A 19444-nucleotide genomic window follows, 5' to 3' on the forward strand; every position below is an offset into this window, starting at 1 on the left:
GAAAAGCTCTCATCACGCTATCCCAGGCAGTCTTGTTTTTTGTTTCAACCTGCAGTCATGTCGTTTTCACATACCTCCTAGCAAGTGATTGTTAAAAATTTATGTAGTAGTGTTAGTGTTGCCATGTATCTTTAGAAGAATCAAAGCTCCTGTGCTTGCTTATTTTTTGACCATTCTTAAGTGGTCTGCGCTCTCCTGTTCCTTTCTTCATCTCTTCCTACAGTAATTTGATATAAAATCAATGGATGACTTGAATCCTACACAGCTTTTGTAACAGTAAGACAGAGTTTCTCTGTATTACATGAAACAACTCCCAATCCTTTATTGTTCATACAGTTCTTTTGTGGGAAGGGGTTTATATTACAGCACATTTTTGTTACCTTCCTGGTCCCCCGCTGTTTCCTTATTAATGGCATTGTAATGGAGTTGCAATAAAAGATTGTGGCATCCTAAGTGTCCTAACTGGTTTTGGTTTAGTAATTGCCATTTTTTGACAATAAAGACTATCCCATGGCATCTGTGCATATGAATATATGAATAATATATATAATAATATTATATTAGTTCTTTACTAGACAGGAAAGGTGAAGAAGGAAATACTTTTTTAACTAGTAGTGGATTACTTTAGGTCATCTTTTTATTTCTAGTTACTTTATAACAATACAAGTAGAGCATCCCCGTAGAACTTTCTGGAAACTCTCAACTGTTTTTTTTTGTGTGGTGTTCTTGTTTTTGCTGTAGAGAGATATGTGCAGATAGGAAAAAAAACCCACAAAAAGCATTATTCAGCCTGAACTTTTAATTTTTAGATTCTGTGTCATCTTTCAGTTAGTGGAGTTATCTTTGTGTCTGGTGCCTTCTGTGTTTTCTTGATGGAGGATTATGCTGCACTTGTATTTTCTTTTTCTCTTTAAAATGACAATACAAATGAAACCTGAGTTTGTGAAGTGTTTTTCTTTAATTAGAAGATGAGAATTTTCTGTAAATGTCTGACTGTTGAAGAGGCTATGACTCACATGGCTTTACAGGAGATTTTGAATCACTAGTGTAAAGCACGGTAATGTCAAATGCATTATGAATGCCAGACAAATTTACAAGATTTTATAACTGTTGGGGTCATTTAGATACAGATGCTTGTATGCTTAACTGTTATTGCGAAGAGATGAATAAGAATATTTTGAATCCTGAACCTGTTCTTAAAAAGGATATGTGTGCATGCCTATGAAAAGTAGTGTAATAACATTTTCATAATGTCAAATTATTTTACGTGAAGGTGTGCTTTTCCTGTGAAACCTTAGCAATAAAAATCAGAATGACTGATGCAGAGTATGGCTAGCAAAAAATGCCTGGCTGAGCTTTGACTGGAACTCAGGGAAAAAAAGGAGAGTTAATCCCCTTTGGAAGAAGGGGCAGGCAGCTCTGGAGAACTGTAAGGATGTTGTGAGGTTATGCAGGGCAAAGATTAGAGAGGCGAAAGCCCAACTAGAACTCAGGCTGGTCACTGCCATAAAAGATAACAAAAGATGTTTTTAAAAATACATTAAAAACAAAGGGAGGGCCAAGGATAATCTGCATCTTTTAGTAGATGCGGTGGGGAGCATTGCCACAAAGGATGAATAAAAAGCTGAGGTGCTTAGTGCTTTCTTTGTCTCAGTCTTTAATAGCAAGACCAGGTTCCCTCTGGATACTCAGCCCCCTGAGCAGGAAGACAGGAATGAGGAGGAGCAGAATGAAGTCCCCACAGTCTGGGAGGAAGCGTTTTGTGACGTGCTGTTCCATTTAGACATGCACAAGTCTATGGAATCCACCTGAGGGTACTGAGAGAGCTGGTGGAGGAGCTCACCAAGATGCTCTCCATCATTTATCAACAGGCCTGGCTAACTGGAGAGATCCCAGAAGACTGGAGGTCAGCCGATGCGACACCCATCTACAAGAAGGGCAGGAAGGAGGATCCAGGCAACTACAGGCCTGTTGGCCTGGCTTCAGTGCCGGGGAAGGTTATGGTGCAGATCATCCTGAGCACCATCACATAGCATGTGCAGGACAACTAGGGGATCAAGCCCAGCCAGCCTGGGTTCATGGCAGGCAGGTCCTGCCTGACTAACCAGATCTCCTCCTACAATAAGATGACTGGCCTACTGGATGAGGAAAAGGCTGTGGATGTTGTCTACCTGGACCTTAATCAAGCCTTTCACACTGTCTCCCACAGCATTCTCCTGGAGAAACTGGCTGCTCATAGCTTGGAGGGGTGTATTCTACGCTGGGTTAAAAGCTGGCTGGGCGGTGGAGCACAAAGAGTGGCAGTAATGGAGTTACATCCAGCTGGTGGCCAGTCACAAGTGGTGTTCCCCAGGGCTCAGTACTGGGGCCAGTTCTGTTTAATACTTTTATCAGTGATCTGGATGAGGTGATTGAGTGCACCTTCAGTAAGTTTGCAGATGACATCAAGTTGGGCAGGCGTGTTGATCTGCTTGAGGGCAGGCGGGCTCTGCAGAGGGATCTGGGCAGGCCAAGGGCCAATGAGCCAAGGCCAGTTGTATGAGGTTCAATGAGGTGAAGTGCTGGGTCCTGCTCTTGGGTAACAACAGACCCCCACAGTGCTACATGCTTGGGGCAGAGTGGCTGGAAAGCTGCCTGGAGGAAAAGGACCTGGGGGTGCTGGCTGACAGCTGGGTGAACGTGAGCCAGCAGTGTGCCCAGGTGGCCAAGAAGGCCAACAGCATCCTGGCTTGTATCAGAAACGGTGTGGCCAGCAGGACTTGGGAAATGATTGCTCCCCTGTACTCGGCACTGGTGAGGCTGCACCTCAAATACTGTATTCTGTTTTGGACCCTCACTTCAAGAAAGATACTGAGGTGCTGGAGCGTGTCCAGAGAAGGGCAGAGAAGCTGGTGAAGGGTTTGGAGTACATAGTCCTGTGAGGAGCAGCTGAGGGAACTGAGGTTATTTAATCTGGCAAAAAGGAGGCTGAGGAAGACCTTATTGCTCTCTACAACTATCTGAAAGGAGGTTGTAGTGAGGTGGGTGTCAGTCTCTTTTTCCCAAGCAATAAGTGATGACAAGATGAGAGGAAATAGCCTCAAGTTGCACCTGGGGAGGTTTAGATTGGATATTAGGAAAAATTTCTTCACTGAAAGGGTTGTCAAGCATTGGAACAGGCTGCCCAGGGACATGGTGGAATCACCATCCCTGGAGGTGTTTAAAAAATGTGTTGATGTGGCACTTAGGCACATGGTTTAGTGATGGACTTGGCAGTGTTAGGTTAACGGTTGGGCTTCATGATCTCAAAGGTCTTTTCCAACCTAAATGATTCTGTGATTCTATGAAAGTAAGTTAAATCAAGACTAAGTTAAGTAGATTATTAGTTAAGTCAATTAAGGTACAGTAATGTACAATTTTCACTGATAGGCATATAGCTTTCTGAGCAAATTGTGAAGTTATAGAATAAAAAAATCACTTCCTGAACTGAGTATAAAGTTTTATGAGCTATATTTTAATTGAGTGTTCTCATTCCATAAAAAAAACCCAAAACAAAAAATGCAAAAAAATAGTCTTATTGGTTTGGAAGGCTGGTTGTTACATTCTTCCAACTTCTTTTTTAGGTTTGTAGGTGGAGAGCTGAATATCTGTTACAATGCTGTAGATCGACATGTTGAGAATGGACGAGGAGACCAAACTGCCATTATTTATGACAGTCCTGTAACAAATACCAAAGAAAAAATAACATATAAGAAACTTCTTGAACAGGTATGTTTGAGAATAACCTTGTTACTGAAAATGGGCAGTAAATATTGCACAGCAGGTAGATACTACAGAGATAGAGATGGTCTACCTTGCTAGCTTATTCCTTTTGTTGCGCTCATATATTGATTTATAAGCTTTACTAGCTGCACCCAATTATACCGCATCTAAGAGGTTTTGTTCTTTTTCTAGTTCATCTTTTTCTTCTGCAGTTTAATATTTTTTTTCCTTTTTGGTTAAATTTTAGACTTTTCTCTATTGGATTTCTTACAGACACACATGCATCCCTCCACCCATTTCTTATTTCATACTTAAATGGTAAAGCATTTTATTAGTCAAGTCACTTGACCATTGCTGTGATGAACAAAAATACAGTTATGTAAAAATGAAGATGTGTACCTTGGCTATTGCTGCACATAACCGAGTGTAAAACCAAGTGAAATTTAACGGGGAGGAGCTCTAAAAAAAGCTGTGTCACCTGCTCCATTGTAGGCTGCAGTGGTGGAGCTGGTGGCCCTGCACTAGTTTTCTGTCTGGACAGTCTGTGGATTTTGACTTGCCCATCAGCTGAGGTAGCTTAACCCCAGCTGGGGTCATGAATATCCATTTCTGCAGTAGCACATTGAGATTTAGTCAGTGCCTGACCATGGGTTGTTGCCACCATGGCTGTTTGAAGTCTGCTCCATTCATGTTTCTCTGCTCTCATGGCTCTCAGCTGGTGGTTTGCCCTCACATTGATTCTCTCTTTAGCTGACTTTTTTCTTCCAGTTATATGTAGCAGTTGCATTTAACAGTGTTTATAAAGAAATGTTGCAGTCATACTCATATTTTTCCTTAATGTGTTTCAGTGTGCAAGATGACTGCAGTGAATGGAACATAGTCTACTTCAGATAAGCACGTAATGTCTGGGATAATGTGAAATTGTATTAAAAAAAAAAAATACCCCTCCCCACCCCCAAACCAGTAATTCAGTTTGAGCATTATTCTACTGTTGCAAGAAAAAGAGAAGTCATACAGCTACAAAAAATGATAAACCTGTACTGCATTCTGCCTTTTAAGGAAAATACAGAAAACATTTACTCCTCACCAGTTTTCTGTTGATTTACCAAGTCCAGAAAAGAACTTGGAAGTTACTGCACAGTAAAGTGGAGCTAGAACAACTAGCTTCAGAGTTCTAAGGAATTAGAAGACTTTAAAAGGGTATAGCTCCTTATCTGGTTTATTATTTTTTTACATATTATATATATAAAATACTAAATTATAATTTTATATACAATTTTTTGTATCAAAATATATACATATATGTATATATGAAATCAGTTTATACATAGATACATAATAATGCAACATTTTAATGTAAATTGTCTTAGGTGAACTCTAGAAATTTTGTCTGAAAAGCACTTGAAAAGTAGCCTTTGTTTTGATTTTTGAGCTTCATGTTGGTATTAAGTCTCCTAAGTTTGTGTCTGTATTCTCTAGAAGCATATTAAATGTTTTAGGATATGACAGATTAATCCAGAATGAGAAGATTTTGCTAGTTGACATACACATCCTTTCTTCCACATTTCCTCTTACATCAGTATTACTAAACTGAGTGGAAGAATTGGTTTAAGTTTTCTGGGGGTATGTAGCGGAACTCACTTCAGGAGTTCATATAATCTTACTGGTAGCTGAGTCCTGTCTAAATACTGTTGTTGAATTCTCTACAGTTTGCTCTTCTCCTTAATCAAAAGGGAATATAAGTGAAAGGCAGGATTTGAGATTAATAACTTATCTGTCCAAGCTTTCTAGTCCACTCTTGTGGAATATACTTAACTGATTTGCCTGGTAACTACTGGACACCTGATAACAAAGGTATTCACAAAATTAATGAAAATGGGAGAGTTGTGGGCTGGTGTATTTTGTGTCATAGATCTTGTAGGTGCTAGGAGAGACTTTGAGAAAAGGCTTACCAAAACCACTGTGGAGTGTGGGTGATGACGTTTGGCTTACAGCACTCAGTCACTTCTTGTCACTGTGTTCTTAGTCTGCTCAGTGTAAACTAAAAGTGTTGCATCTTGTCATTTTGAAATAGACTTCCAGTGCTCTGAATGTTTCATTATAGATCAGTGTGAGTGCACATCAGACATATGTCCAAAGTTGATAAACCTCCTGGTGGGGAAAGAAGCCTTTTGCCTTCTTTCCTGATTTAAAATAGCCTTACGGTGTGTGTCTGTGTTCAAACTGTTGTTTGGACTGTCCACATCCAACGAATGTTTAGTAGTCTGTCTGACCAGTAAGGTGATAGTGTAATGAAGATGTCTTTTCAGAAGGGCTGCATGTTCAAAATGTCTCTACAAGAAATCAGCTCTTGAAGTGGTGGAATGCTTTCTGGCTTTTGGTGATAAAGGTGGAGTTTTTAGAGGGATTCACCAGAAGTTACGTAGGATAACTGTGGATCACAGGATGGGAAAATGCAGAGTTTTGTGGCAGGTTGGATCATTTGTTCATGGTAAGATGATGGCTGGATCAAACTCATGGTAAGGCTGAAAAAAAAATGACATAGATGCTTGGCTGGAGATAAGAAGGCTCCCTTAGGAAGCATGGGATAGCTTGAGAAGTGCTCAGGGAGCCTATTTTAAAATTATCTCTGTCCTAACTGCCTGCACTGCTGTTGAGATCTAAGAGCTACAGTGATGCTGCAGTTTTGAAGTTAAGCACCACTGAACTAGAAATAAGTGAGAGAAAAGTTGGAAGCTTGTGGATATTTAGTGCCCATCCTGTGTGAAACTATTTATTATTTTTTTTAAAGAGCTGGAATAGGAGGACTGCAGGGTAATTTCAGCAATTCTTCATTGATGTAAATAATCGCAAAATCGGTTTGTGTTCATATTGTGTACAAATGCACTGACTTCACACTTGGAAAGTCTTGGGAATTACAGTTAAAGTGAGATTGCATGTAGTGCATGCAGTTGCATTTTCAGTGTGTTAATTATATGTACTTACAGATGAAATCTTCCAAATGCAGAGAGAAGGAATTTGGCAACTTTAAGACATAACAGTCTTCCAGGATGTACTGACTGGTCTTTTTTCTGTACCGATGCCTGTTACAGGCCTTTAAATGAGGCTTACGGTGTTGGACTGAAGCCAGTGAAATAGGGATGTAAGTGAAAGTTTTGACAGTGCCTTGGGAGACTCTAATACCGGTAGTGAGATGGCAGGAAAAGATGAGGGAAAGACAAATTCTGTTAGAAATATTTCTGAAGCTGTGTAGTATTAGGGAAATATAAAGATAACTGCAAGAAATAAGGACCAATGGCTTGTTAATTTAAAAACAAATTTTCTGATTGTGTTGGAAAATATTGCCATTTTCAAGGTAAGGCAAAGGTTGTTAGGTAGGTGAAAAAACCCTTCTGTTTACATCATTGGTTGTATTCTCTAGAATGCCTCACCTGCTAAAAAGAAATCTCAGGAATATGAGAGTCATATTATTTGCAGTTGCTGATGCTTGATGGATCATGAACATAAAAGCACTATGATTTCTTTCTGTGAATCTTTTCAATAGCAATGCACAGTTAACACGTTGAATTCAGTACTCTTAAGTAATTTCTGAGTGCGGTAACATGATGGGGTTAGTAAAACCAATATCCCTCCAAACCTCTGACAGCATTGAATGTTGCAAAAACATGAGTGACAAAGAACGGTTTCAGGTTATCAACAATGGGCTAGGATGTGATTTCTTCTCTAGGAAGGTTTTTTCCATAATTACCCACCCTAAAAACATCTTCTTCCAAAACAGCTGTGTTAGCCATTGTCAATTTGGTTTTATGTGTCTGTCTGTCTTGATATGCTCATATCTCCTCTATGTATATGCCCGGGGAATTGCCCAGATTGTTCTCTTTCTAGTAGTTTTTCCCATTCTTCATGCTTTACTCCATCTTCTTTCTTTGCCTTCTGCCTTGAAAAATGACGAGTTCCTTCTTATCTAGAAATAGTGACTTTTCTTTCAAGATATTTTTTCTAAGAGCTGATTTAGAACCAAAACTATAATACAGACAGAAAACTTCTACTGAGACTTACAACCCAAACTTTTATCCTTTGTTAGGTAAAACATTATCTTGATGAAACTTCTTTCTGGTTTTCCGTATCTTATTTAAATCTCAAATGGCATTCTTCATTGCATGTCCTAGAAAGATTTAACTGTGATGTCACTTGGATAGCTCTTAAAAAATATCAATATTCTTTAAAGGATGAGACTAATCAGGAGCTTACAGAGTGGTGTGTTGGGTTTTTCGCATTCCACACAAAATACTTCCAAATGACACTGTAAAAGTCTGAAGAAGCACCTGGAACTTGACCTCCCCTGACTGAGGATGGTTATACTGCAGCATGTCAATGTCAGTGATGCCTACTGTAAAGTCTTATTTGGTGCAGCTTGGGCAGTTAAGTGAAGCAAAGCCATCCTGAATTAACTGCTGAGGCTCCTGACTTTTCCACTATATGTGGTTTGTGAATTTTACTTTCAACTAGGTTTAGTTTCATCCTTTGAACCGAATGTCCCATAGCTCACTTCAAAGCCATCTGAACGTGGGTATCCCACAAATCTTTGCTTCCTTGACTTGTGGGTTCCTTTAGGAAGTGCCATGCTCACCCTTAATCTGTCTTACTTCTGCCTGATTTCTCTCTCCACTCCCAGTGGATGTTGTCCAAATAATGGCCTTTTAGGGGAACATAGACGCTGTAGGAGTTGTGCAGAATACTATGGGCTATCCTTCTCAAGTACCAGAAACTCCTTTGAGGCAGATAGTTGTTTGGAACCCATCTCTTCTGTGGAGTGAATGCCATGGCATCACTTCTGATCAAACATCAAATCCCTGCTAAGCTGGTAAGTATTACAGAATCCACGTCACATCCCATTCCTTCCTTGGAGACACACAGTCCACAGCCAGTATCCCAAACCAGGAAGGAAAATAGCCCTTCCCAAAAATCCCCAGCTTCCTCTCAACCCAAAGAACTTCCTGGCATCTGAAAGAAGGAAGGAGAAATTCCCGCAACTAACTGCAATCACAGAAGCTGTCTGGCTGTATGAGAAAGAAATAGAAATCATCCTGATTTGTATTTCTTTGTTATTAGTGGAAGAGTATACCAGCACCACTACCACCACAAGGTAGGTCCTTTATACACAGTGTTTGAGGAGAGAAAGACAGTGTGGCTGGGGTTTTGTGCAGAAGCCTAGGAGGGCTGTGTTATCGAGGCACACCATGTACATGACTTCTGCAGTTGCCAGGACTATGCCTGGCACACCGGCAGAGCTGGGACGGGGCAGGTGGTCTCTGATGGAGCTTGTTGCTCCACAGAACTTCCCTCACAGCTCACAGCCCCTGAGGAATCACCTCTCGAGGCACAGCAGCTCTCGCAGTCAATGCACACGCTCATGTCGCCTTTCCACAGCTCTGGACCAGTGCCCTGACTTCACCTGAAACCTCCTAAGCACAGTCCCACGCTCAGTACGTGTACAGGAAAGGAGCACGCACACTCACTCAGGCAGGCATCTGGACCGCTGATTTTGCAGTTCCCATTGCCTGCCTTGGCAGAGGGAGGGTGCTCCTACATGTTGTCTTGTGGGTGTCCTCTGGGAGTTGCAGGCATGTAGATGTTTGCAGCACTGTTGCCATGCTTTTGCCTAGAATGTGTCCCAGGACTGCTGATCCTGAGACCAAGTGCGTGGATGTCCTTGGATGTCTGTGGTTAAGCATGTTGGCTTGGTGGAGTGTTCTACCCCCTCACTGAACATCTGTTCAAGATCTTTGTAATAGGGGTACACATACTGTGCCAGCTCTGAAGCATGGTCTTCCCACCTCATCAAGAACATGGCCTTCATCTACTTGAAATGAATGCAGCACTGCTTGTCAGTCCTCTCTCACTCTGCAGCAGGCTTGACATTGGCAACAGGGAGGTGCAGTTGCTGGAGAACCTTTTGCCAGCAGTAGGGAAAGGGTGAAACAAGAAGAGTAATAGAAGAGTGAAGAGTCTGAGAAGGTGGGGAGAATAGGGAGTACTTTCTTTAGTAATTTTGGATAAACAACACAGTGGAGAAGCTGAAGAGCATAAGGCAACTTGCTGCCTTTGGTTTAGAGGAATACGTATGTGACATGGTTCTTTTTACGCCATGAAATGCATTTCAGGATGTTTAAGGAGCTCTTGGTATTTGAAGAATCCTTTTGTGTTTAGCATGCATTGAAGGACTCCATATTGGTGAGACCTGGTCATTGTTCAGGCCAGGAAGGTTTGAAATACCTCTTTTTAGCATTTTGAGTGCTTTTCTGGTTTAGTATCTTCTCAGAAGAATTCTTTTGGCATGGACCAAAACTGCTTTTTGTAACTGCTAGGGACAGCTGGGTAATATACTTCAGAACTGCATTACTTCTCCAAACCTGAACTGCTAATACAGATGTAGTATTTGTTTGGTGGCTGGCTGAAAATAAAGCCACACTCACTGGGGATTTGCATTTGATGGAAGTGTAATTTAAGCCCAGATCTTCAAAGCTGAAAGCCTACTTGAGTTTCTTATTGCATCACTTGGTCTCAAGTGATTTTATTTCTGAAGTGTCAAATATATTAAAGTGAAAGAGCAATCTTAAACTTGGAAAAAAAGCAGAGAAATAGCATGCGGGTAGGAAAATAGAAACTGTAAAATCTTGAGTGATAAGGTACGCTGTCTTAATGTATACTGTAAATGACAACACAGTGTAGCAAAGTGGAAGGTTTTGTGGCTTGTAACAGTTTAATGAAATGTCACTACTCTCTCTTCTCCCCCAGCCCCCCTGCCTTTAGAAAGAGTGATTGCTTGGGTGTTTCAGGGTTTCCATCCACATCAATCTTAAGGGCAATGTAAATCTGCTTTTGATGTTCTCTAGTCTTCCAAATAGTTGTAGATAGAGACAGTGTTTTATTACGTAGGCCAAATGTTCCCTGGCTGTCAGAAGGATAGGGGAAAGGGCACAAGGAACATCATAGATACCCATGTGTTGTACTGGGTTATTGTCTTTGCTGACATTAAACTCTCTAGGGTGGGGAGGTTAAATGCAGACAAGTGATTACTGGGTTTGCGTGTAAGACATGCGGTTCCTGTCTGTGACATGCTACATATATTCTGCTTTAAGTAATATTTGCCTGTGATAGGTTTCAATAAAATTTACTTAAGTACATGCAGATCTCCTTACGTCTCCTTCCTACAGCCAAGTACCAAATTTATATAGCTTGTTACAGACGCTGGGAGTCTTCTCTTACAAAATTACTAATCATGATCTTTAAATGATGCCTTTTTCCTTTAGCAGAAAAACATTGCCTTTTTTATCATCACTAATAAAATAAGAATAATGAATAATAATACTTGTCCATTGTGTTTAACGACTTATTGCCTACGATCCACACTTAGAATGACTATAAAATAACTCATTAAATATTGTTTTCACTGCCTCTGGCCTTTTTGTCAACATTGTGCTTGAGAGTCCCATGAGCAGTGAAGATAAAGATCATTTTTTATTATTTGCTGGGTCACTGAAAACATCTCTTACTGCTTCAGAAGCAGTATTTAGGTACTGGGTATTTTGTTTGACAGGCAAAACCCCCTTGCTGCTCCCAGGAGTTTCTCTCCCCTTTCCTTTCTCTCCAGTCTGATAATACCTGAACAAAAGTGTCTTTCACGAGAGTAAATTTTACTTGAAACCTTATCTATGTGATATAATTAATAAACAAGGAATAATACAGTACAGGTAAAATGTGAGGAATTCATATATGAGTAGATTCATGTTATATTGATAGTGAAAGAAATTAGAATGTTTGGACATCTTCTGTTTACTGTAGTATTTTCTACTGAATGGCAACCTCTTGAAGAAGAGTTTTACTACTGTAGGTGCCCCTGTAAGACAAAGCAACTCCTTTGTTCTGAACTTAGATTTATATGTTTTCAGATATCCCAAGAACTTCCTAGAGAATTCAACTTTTAATCTTGCCACTAATGTAGAACCATTGCCAGCAAAAAAATTTGCTTTTCTTTCAGAAGATGTCACATTTCCATGCTGCAACAAGCAGCTTGGGGCAAGTGCACGGTGTTTGTCACAGGCTCCCATGCTCTTACAGAACTTACTATGTGGTAAATTTTCTGTCCTGGTGTACTAATGAAACATTCAGTACTAGTTTTGTGACAGAATACTATATACTGTCGAGGTAATAAGTATTTTCTTATGGTGATACAGCTGGCTGACTTTGCTGCTGATCTGTCGCATTTCTTGAGTTCCAGAGCTTTGCTGCTATGCCATGCATAGTCAGTCTTCAGGCTTCTGCATAACAAAAATGGAAATGTGAAAATGAGAGGAAAAATGACTTTTTAAATCTAAATGTGTTTATCTGAATTTGTATTTACATTTGGTTTAGGGAGTAAGATTTCTTGTCTCAGATTCTGAGAAGTTTACAACACTGTAGTAGAGAAAATATTACTACATACTGATTTATGTTTCAAACATAGCTAGTTAAGACAGAATTTGTGTTAGGAAACGCCCTGTTTACATCCATTCTTAAAAGCTAAAATTGAGAAATATAAGCACTTATGCAGATAAAAAAATGAGTGGTTAGAGTTTCATTTAAAAATCTGCAAAACATTGCTAATGATTTTTTTTTTTGCTCTAATGTGTAAAATAATTAGCCTCAGTCTATTCTCATTTTACAAAATAAAAGCATATTGTAGTGGTTTTTGCAACAAGGAAATTGTCCTAAATTTATGGAGTCTGGGTTGCATCATTCATCAACTTTCCATATCATACTGGCTTGTCTCCTTAATGTTCTGCATCTGTTGATTGTGTGAAAGTTGGCTTTTACAAGGCAACAGCAGATCGGGATAAACTTTTAATATGTTGTGAATCTTTTGTCAGTACAGGTCTCCAAGTTAGCTGATGTCATGGTCAGACATGGTGTGAAGAAAGGAGATCGTGTGGTCATCTACATGCCCATGATTCCACAGACAGTGTACTGTATGCTGGCTTGTGCAAGAATAGGAGCCATCCATAGCCTGATTTTTGGCGGATTTGCATCTAAAGAGCTTTCTGTTCGCATTGATCATGCAAAGGTAATATATGTTTGGAACAAAACCATCTCATTAGTTACTCATATAAATCTATGTCAAAAACCTGTTTGTTTCTTTTTTCCCCAGAGGATAACAACATTTCTCTTTGTGTGGCACGCAGTCTCAATTTGTTTATAATACCTAACATGGCAATATGAACAAAATACTATGTCTGAGCTGAGGTTGATACTTTTGCAGAAGACACTGAGATGCAAATTTTGACCTCTTTCAAAAAAGCATGAGTTTAATATGCTGCTGTCTGATTAGAGCATTCTTGCTTTTCCCGTTTGTCAATCTTTTTCTATAAAGCATCACCTTAAAACTGGCTTTTCACCCAGCATTTTCCTCAAGTTTGTGAGGAAAATGCTGCTAATCCTAAATGACTTCGTTGGTTTACTTGATGTTTACACAAATTAAATAATACATTTTTTCAGCTACAAATCTATATAATCTAATTTCTACATGAATCAAGGCAGCTAGGGAACCAGTTGCTTTAAGTGACTCTGCAGAGAACTTAATTAATGGAGGTGAACACTTTAAAGGCTTCCAAGTTCAGCACAAGTTGAGCTTATGAAGCATTATTTAAGTCTTTGTAAATGAAAATGCAAATAGTACTTCATTAACCTACTTAGTAGCTTATATGTGTATTAGTAGCTTGTTTATGCATTAATTTCAAACGAGGTAACAATTTCGTAGGGAAGTTTCTGTTCTTGTTTTCTGCCAGCGAACAAGACAAAAGTCTTTGTCATCTTGCTTAGTCACGTGGATCATTCAGACCATCTGTGATAGCCATCTAACACTGAATCATGTTGGTTAGATGTGTAAGCCAAAACATTACGCAGGGTAAAGTCCACAGGATTTGTGGAACTTTTGCTTAGATTTTTGTGTACAGAAGTGCTTTTCAGATCACCAAGGCTTGAATTTTATGAATATCTGTATGTAGAAAGTTGAATGCATTCTCCCTCTCCGCCATGATATTTTAACAAAGAAGATAATGAAATGGCTGAAGGGGTTTGTTAGAATTGTAAAAAAAAGCTGGGGGAAAGTTAACAACAGCTCCATAGTTTTCCCTGTCTTTCTTCCCACTGTCCCACTTTTTTAGCAAGCTATAAAAAATAATTTTAACTCACAGAATTAGGGAAAAGTATATGTAGAAGAAAAAATTATAACTCTTAAAATTAAGGTTGGTACAATACAAATCATCCAGTGTGTTTACTTTATTTCACAAATATTAACTAATTAATCCCAATGGATTTTCTCTGAGGAGCAAAGGGAGAAGGCGCAGTAATCATAATCCTTGCTTCAGGATTAATTAATCATTAAAAATAAAATGGAGAAGGTTTAAGTGATTCAAAGGGTTAGCTATAGAATTACTGCAGGCCATTGATTAAATCCTTATTTATGTTGCCTTTCTGTTTCTTTAAAAGACAGATCTAAATATTATGGATTATTTTTGACCCATCTGACGTGTAACCAAAGTATAAGTGAAGAGGAGAGGCACACCCGCAATCTAAACTTGAAAACGTGCCCCAGTTTTGTAATACAGTAAGGCTTTTTGAAAAGTGAATTGGACACTACTGAGATGATCTTTAAGTTATGTATACAAGTAGCTGTGATAGATGGTATTCTGCTGCACCCAGAAGTTAATTGAATCAGTGTCAAAACATCCTAACCTTTCTGTTAGGCTTTTATGTGAATTGGTTTAGATGCTGTAGTATAGAACCTAATGTAGGTAAGATTAATTAGAAGTCATTAAAGATGTGCACTGGAAGGCTGGCTGTGAGGGTCTCTTGTGGAAGAAAGGTCAAACTTCACATTTTATTGGAAGATCTAAGTGAAAGAAATAACAAGCACATCCTAGTGACTATGAAAGTGTACATATGCTTTACTAGTTTATCTTGAATTTTAAACAGGTCTAGGAGTTTCTACTTTTGTCAAGTGTTGGCATCTGTGGTGAATTGTGATGGCAGTGGTACAGAATGGGAGAACAGGCATTTCTTGTCATCTTTCACCTGAATCTGGGAGTGCAGAGTTCGCAGTATCGAAACAAGATACTTTCATAGAGTCATAGAATAGCTGGGTTGGAAGGCACCTTTAAAGCTCATCTAGTCTAACCCCCCCCCCCCCCCCCCCAGCCCCCAACAATGAATGGGGTCGTCTTCAACTAGATCAGGTTTCTCAGAGCCCCGTCCAACCTGACCTTGAATGTTTCCAGGGATGGGGCATCTACCACCTCTCTGGGCAACCTGTTCCAGTGCGTCACCACAAAAAATTTGTTCCTTATATCTAGTCTAAATCTACCCTCTTAGTTTAAAGCCGTTACCCCTTGTCCTATCACTACAGGCCCTGCTAAAAAGTCTGTCCCCGTCTTTCTTATAAGCCCTCTTTAAGTACTGAAAGGCTGCAGCAGGGTTGCCCCGGAGCCTTCTTTTCTCCAGGATGAACAGCCCCAACTCTCTCAGCCTTTCCTCACAGGAGAGGTGTTCCTTACCTTTGATTATTTCTGTGGCCCTCCTCTGGACCTGCTCCAACAAGTCCATGTCTTTCTGTGTTTCCTGTGCTGAGGGCTCCAGAGCTGGATGCACTACTTCAAGTGGGGTCACACCAGAGTGAAGTAGAGGAGCAAAATCACCTCCTTTGAACTGCTGGCCATGGTTTTTTTTGCTGCAGCTCAGGATATGGTTGGGTTTCTGGGCTGTGAACACACATTGCTATCTCCTGTCCAGCTTTTCATCGACCCAATACCTCCAAGTCCTTCTCCACAGGGCTGCTCTCAATCCCTTCATCCACCAGCCTGTATTGATACCAGGAGTTGCCCTGACCCAGGTGCAGGACCTTTCACTTGGCCTTGTTGAACCTCATGAAGCTCACATGGGCCCACTTCTTGAGCTTGCCCAGGTCCTTCTGAGTACCATCCTATCCCTCAGGCCTGTCAACTGCACCACTCAGCTTGGTGTCTGCAAACTTGCTGAGTGAGCACTCAATCTCACTGTCTGTGTCACTGATGAAGATAATAAACTGTACTGGTCCCACTGTGGATCCCTGAGGGACACCACTTGTCACCGATCTCCATCTGGACATGGAACAATTAACCACTACCCTCTGGATGTAACCATCCATCCAACCAATTCCTCATCCACTGAACAATCCACCCATCAAACCTGTATTTCTCCTGTTTGGAGAGAGGACTGTGTCAGAGGCCTTACGGAAGTCCAGATAGGGCAGCATCCCTATACTCTTCCCAGGATACCTGTCCCTGCTTCTACTGTCTATGCATTTCCTTCTCGTCCTTCAGTTTGACCAGCAGATCTCAACTCAGCCATGCTGAGCTCTTGCCTTTCTTACCTGATTTCTTACATCTGGGGATTGAGAGCTCTTATGCTTTATAGAAAATGTCATTAAAGAACTACCAGGTCTGTTCTGCTCCCTTGCCCCTGCAGGTGATTTCCCAGGGCGTTCTATTGACTAACTCCCTGAAGAGCTGGAAATTTGCTTTCCTGAAATTCTGGGTCCGGACTTTACTCTGCCTGATCCATATCCATCAGGAGTGCAAACTCCCCCAGTGCATGGTCACTGCATCCCAGGCTGCCTCCAGTCGTGATGTCACTGATTGAGATCATTATAATTGATTTCAGATAATAAAAAATTATTATTTTTATCATAATGATAATTGCATTGGTGACCAACAGGTCCAGTATCACATCCCCTCTGGTAGGGCTATCTACTACCTGGCTTGAGAAGTTATCCTCAGTGCATTCCAGGAGTCTCTTGGATTGCCTACAGCTTTTCCAGCAGATGGAAAAGGACAGTAACTATATTTTGAGAAATGAACATGACATCTGTTTAAGCACTTTATCTTAGTAAACTAGGATAACTGAGAAGGCTACTTAATAGGTGTATAAGTGTACTGTTCTTTAATAAGGTAGTTGCTATGTCTTCAACAATCAATTTTTCTCATGTTTTTTGAATCAAAATAATTGTATAGCAATTCTGGAGGACTTTTTAGATTTTAAATCCAAACCCTGCAAAATAAAATAGAAGTAAGTTTTTCAGATGTGTTTTTTGAAGACGCTTCACTAAAGCAGTATTACGATTTGCAAGTGGACAACAGTTCTTTGAAATACAATATGTACAAGACACCCAAGTTGCTCAGAAGTGTTACTGTCTTTTATTGAGGTTGGAAACAGTGTATTGCTCACTTATGTACAGCTGACATATCTGGAAATTTTAACAAGACTTATTTGAAAAAATGAGCTCTATTTTTTCTTTTTTTTTCTTTTTTGTCTTTTTTTTTTGTTTGTTTGTTTTGTTTCATTTATTCTGAATAAAACATAGTTCTGGTGCACAGGTATAGCTATGATAGGTTACCCTGACTTCTCATCATTAGATGATCAAACCTTCTGAGTGATTAGGCAGCAAGCTCAGCTGCTGATACTTAGGATGCACAATTGCCTTATCGTACTTGCAGTCCAGTCTCTTTTCTTGTCTTGAAGCACTGTTTATTTTTGGAATATGTATTGTAGATTAGAAGGCACTACGTTGCATTTTATTTTTAACTACTTGTATGGTATGATTCAGGTCTCCTTCTTTAGACCACAGTATAATATCTGACAGAACTTAATGTGCATGGCAGTCTGGCATGGATCATCTAACAATGAAGCTGGTGCAGTACCAGCAGGTGCAGTGGAGCTATATAATTACTGCATAAGCACTGGATTTTTTTAAAATGAGTGTCACTTTTTTTATTGAGGAGTGTGGCACAACAAAGGCATGGTAAGTTTGAGCATGGCTTATGATCAGATGTATGGCTGGGGCATGAAGGTGAAAGAGCTTTGTGTGTTCAGTAATGAGGGCCTGAGTGCTGTAAACCTCAGTAAACATCTTGGTGACAGTCTTGACGTTTTGTGCCCCAAAGCTAGCTGGTTTTCAGTTTGGCTGTTTTGCAGCTTTATTAACTGGCCCAATAAAATGTATTTATTGTTTTTTTCTAAACTTTACCTTGTATGCTATTAGAGACTATAGAAGAATTTGTAGGAGGAATGTTTACAACAGAGTAAAATTGTTGGACTCTGTTGGGCCTTGCTTTATCTCATTTCTACCTTTTTATGTTGTGTGTTTGTTGTTTTTTTTTTCCTACAGCTCACTATTGCCAGCATTCCTTCTTCAGCAAACCTTTGAACTTTCTGTTTTCTTCAAACTAGTTATATTCCTATGTAATCTTACTGTGTAGGGCTGCATGAAGAAGTGGGAACTGATATGTAAAAGCACTGTTGGAGCAGAGATGCAGGGGAAATACTATCAGTAGGCAGACAGGTAAAACACTAGAAAACAGCAGGTGAAGCCAGTAATGGAACTTTGCAATCCATGATGCTTCCAAGTAGCAACCCTCACTTGGGAAATACATCACCTTAGCCAATCTAGTATTGGTTATTTCAGGCTTCTTTACTGCATTCAAAGCACTTGATAAGCAGAGGTGGCACCAATTACAAATGACTGTAAACCTGCTGTTGACAACAGCCTTTCATCTTAACAATTGAATAGAATTGTGTTAATATCTTACATTAATTACAGTCTAATTTCAGGGTAGCCTCCAGATTAATTTTCAGTTTAACTGCATTGTATTGTATCATCTTTTATTAAAATCAGTGCATCCCAAAAGAGAAAGATGACAAATGCTGAAATTTTAAAGCTCATCTGAAATCTTTATTTTGAATACACACTAATTAGCAAACTTCCCTGAATGACACATTTGGACAGGAAATGTTTTATTATTGCACAAGAAAACAATTTAATCTGTGCTTTCTGTGCTGAGTTTAATGCAGCCTAAACTGTGTCATTGCGGTTTGTGCCTAGTTAATGAGATTTATGCTAATGCATACAATTAGTAAACTAGCTTGATCAAACTGAGGAGCATAATATAAATATACTTCTAAAACTCCAAAAGCAAGGAGATTGAAGACTCAGTCTTCTCCAATTAAAATGTGTTCTAACACATAGTTTTTTTGGTGCTGCATTTTATTTCCTGAAATACAAGAAATAAAAATACTGTATCTTGGGATCTAAGTCAAAATAGTTTTGTCCTGGTTTCAGCTGGGACAGAGTTAATTTTCTTCTTAGTAGCTGGTGCCCAGCTGTGTTTGGGATTTGGTGTGAGAGCAACGTTGATGGCACACGGATGGTTTCACTTGCTGCTGGGTGATGTTTATACTGAGTCAAGGACTTTTCAGTTTCTTGAGCCCTGCCGGCAAGAGGGCTGGAGGGGCACAGGGAAACTGGGAGGGGGCACAGCCAGGGCAGATGACCCGAACTAGCCAAAGGGATATTCCATACCATATGGTATCATGCTGAGTATATAAGCTGGGGGAAGAAGAAGGAAGGAGGGGACATATGGCATTATGGCATTTGTCTTCCTGGGTAACTGTTACGGGTGATGGAGCCTGGCTGTCCTGGAGGTGGCTGAACTGAACACCTGCCTGCCCATGGAAAATAGTGAATGAATTCCTTGTTTTGCTTTGTTTGCATGCACGGCTTTTGCTTTACTTATTAAATTGTTCTTATCTCAACCCTTGAGTTTTACATTCCTTTCCGATTCTCCTCCCCATC

The 19444-nt window shown here is 39.9% G+C and overlaps 1 protein-coding gene across 2 annotated transcripts in view; it reads left to right on the top strand.

The window, feature by feature from the left end:
* Window positions 1-19444, top strand: part of ACSS3 (acyl-CoA synthetase short chain family member 3) — a 117816-nt gene that overhangs the window by 23894 nt on the left and 74478 nt on the right. The window contains exons 2-3 of one of the 2 annotated variants that reach the window (XM_080393266.1): window positions 3603-3747; window positions 12656-12844. In XM_080393266.1, coding sequence (XP_080249392.1) covers window positions 3603-3747; window positions 12656-12844 — 334 coding nt within the window. Of the gene's footprint in view, window positions 1-3602; window positions 3748-12650; window positions 12845-19444 lie in introns of those variants that run through there. The other variant, XM_080393267.1, reaches the window with a different exon arrangement.

Source organism: Falco punctatus (assembly GCF_963210335.1).
Source record: "Falco punctatus genome assembly, chromosome: 6".
NCBI lineage: Eukaryota > Metazoa > Chordata > Aves > Falconiformes > Falconidae > Falco > Falco punctatus.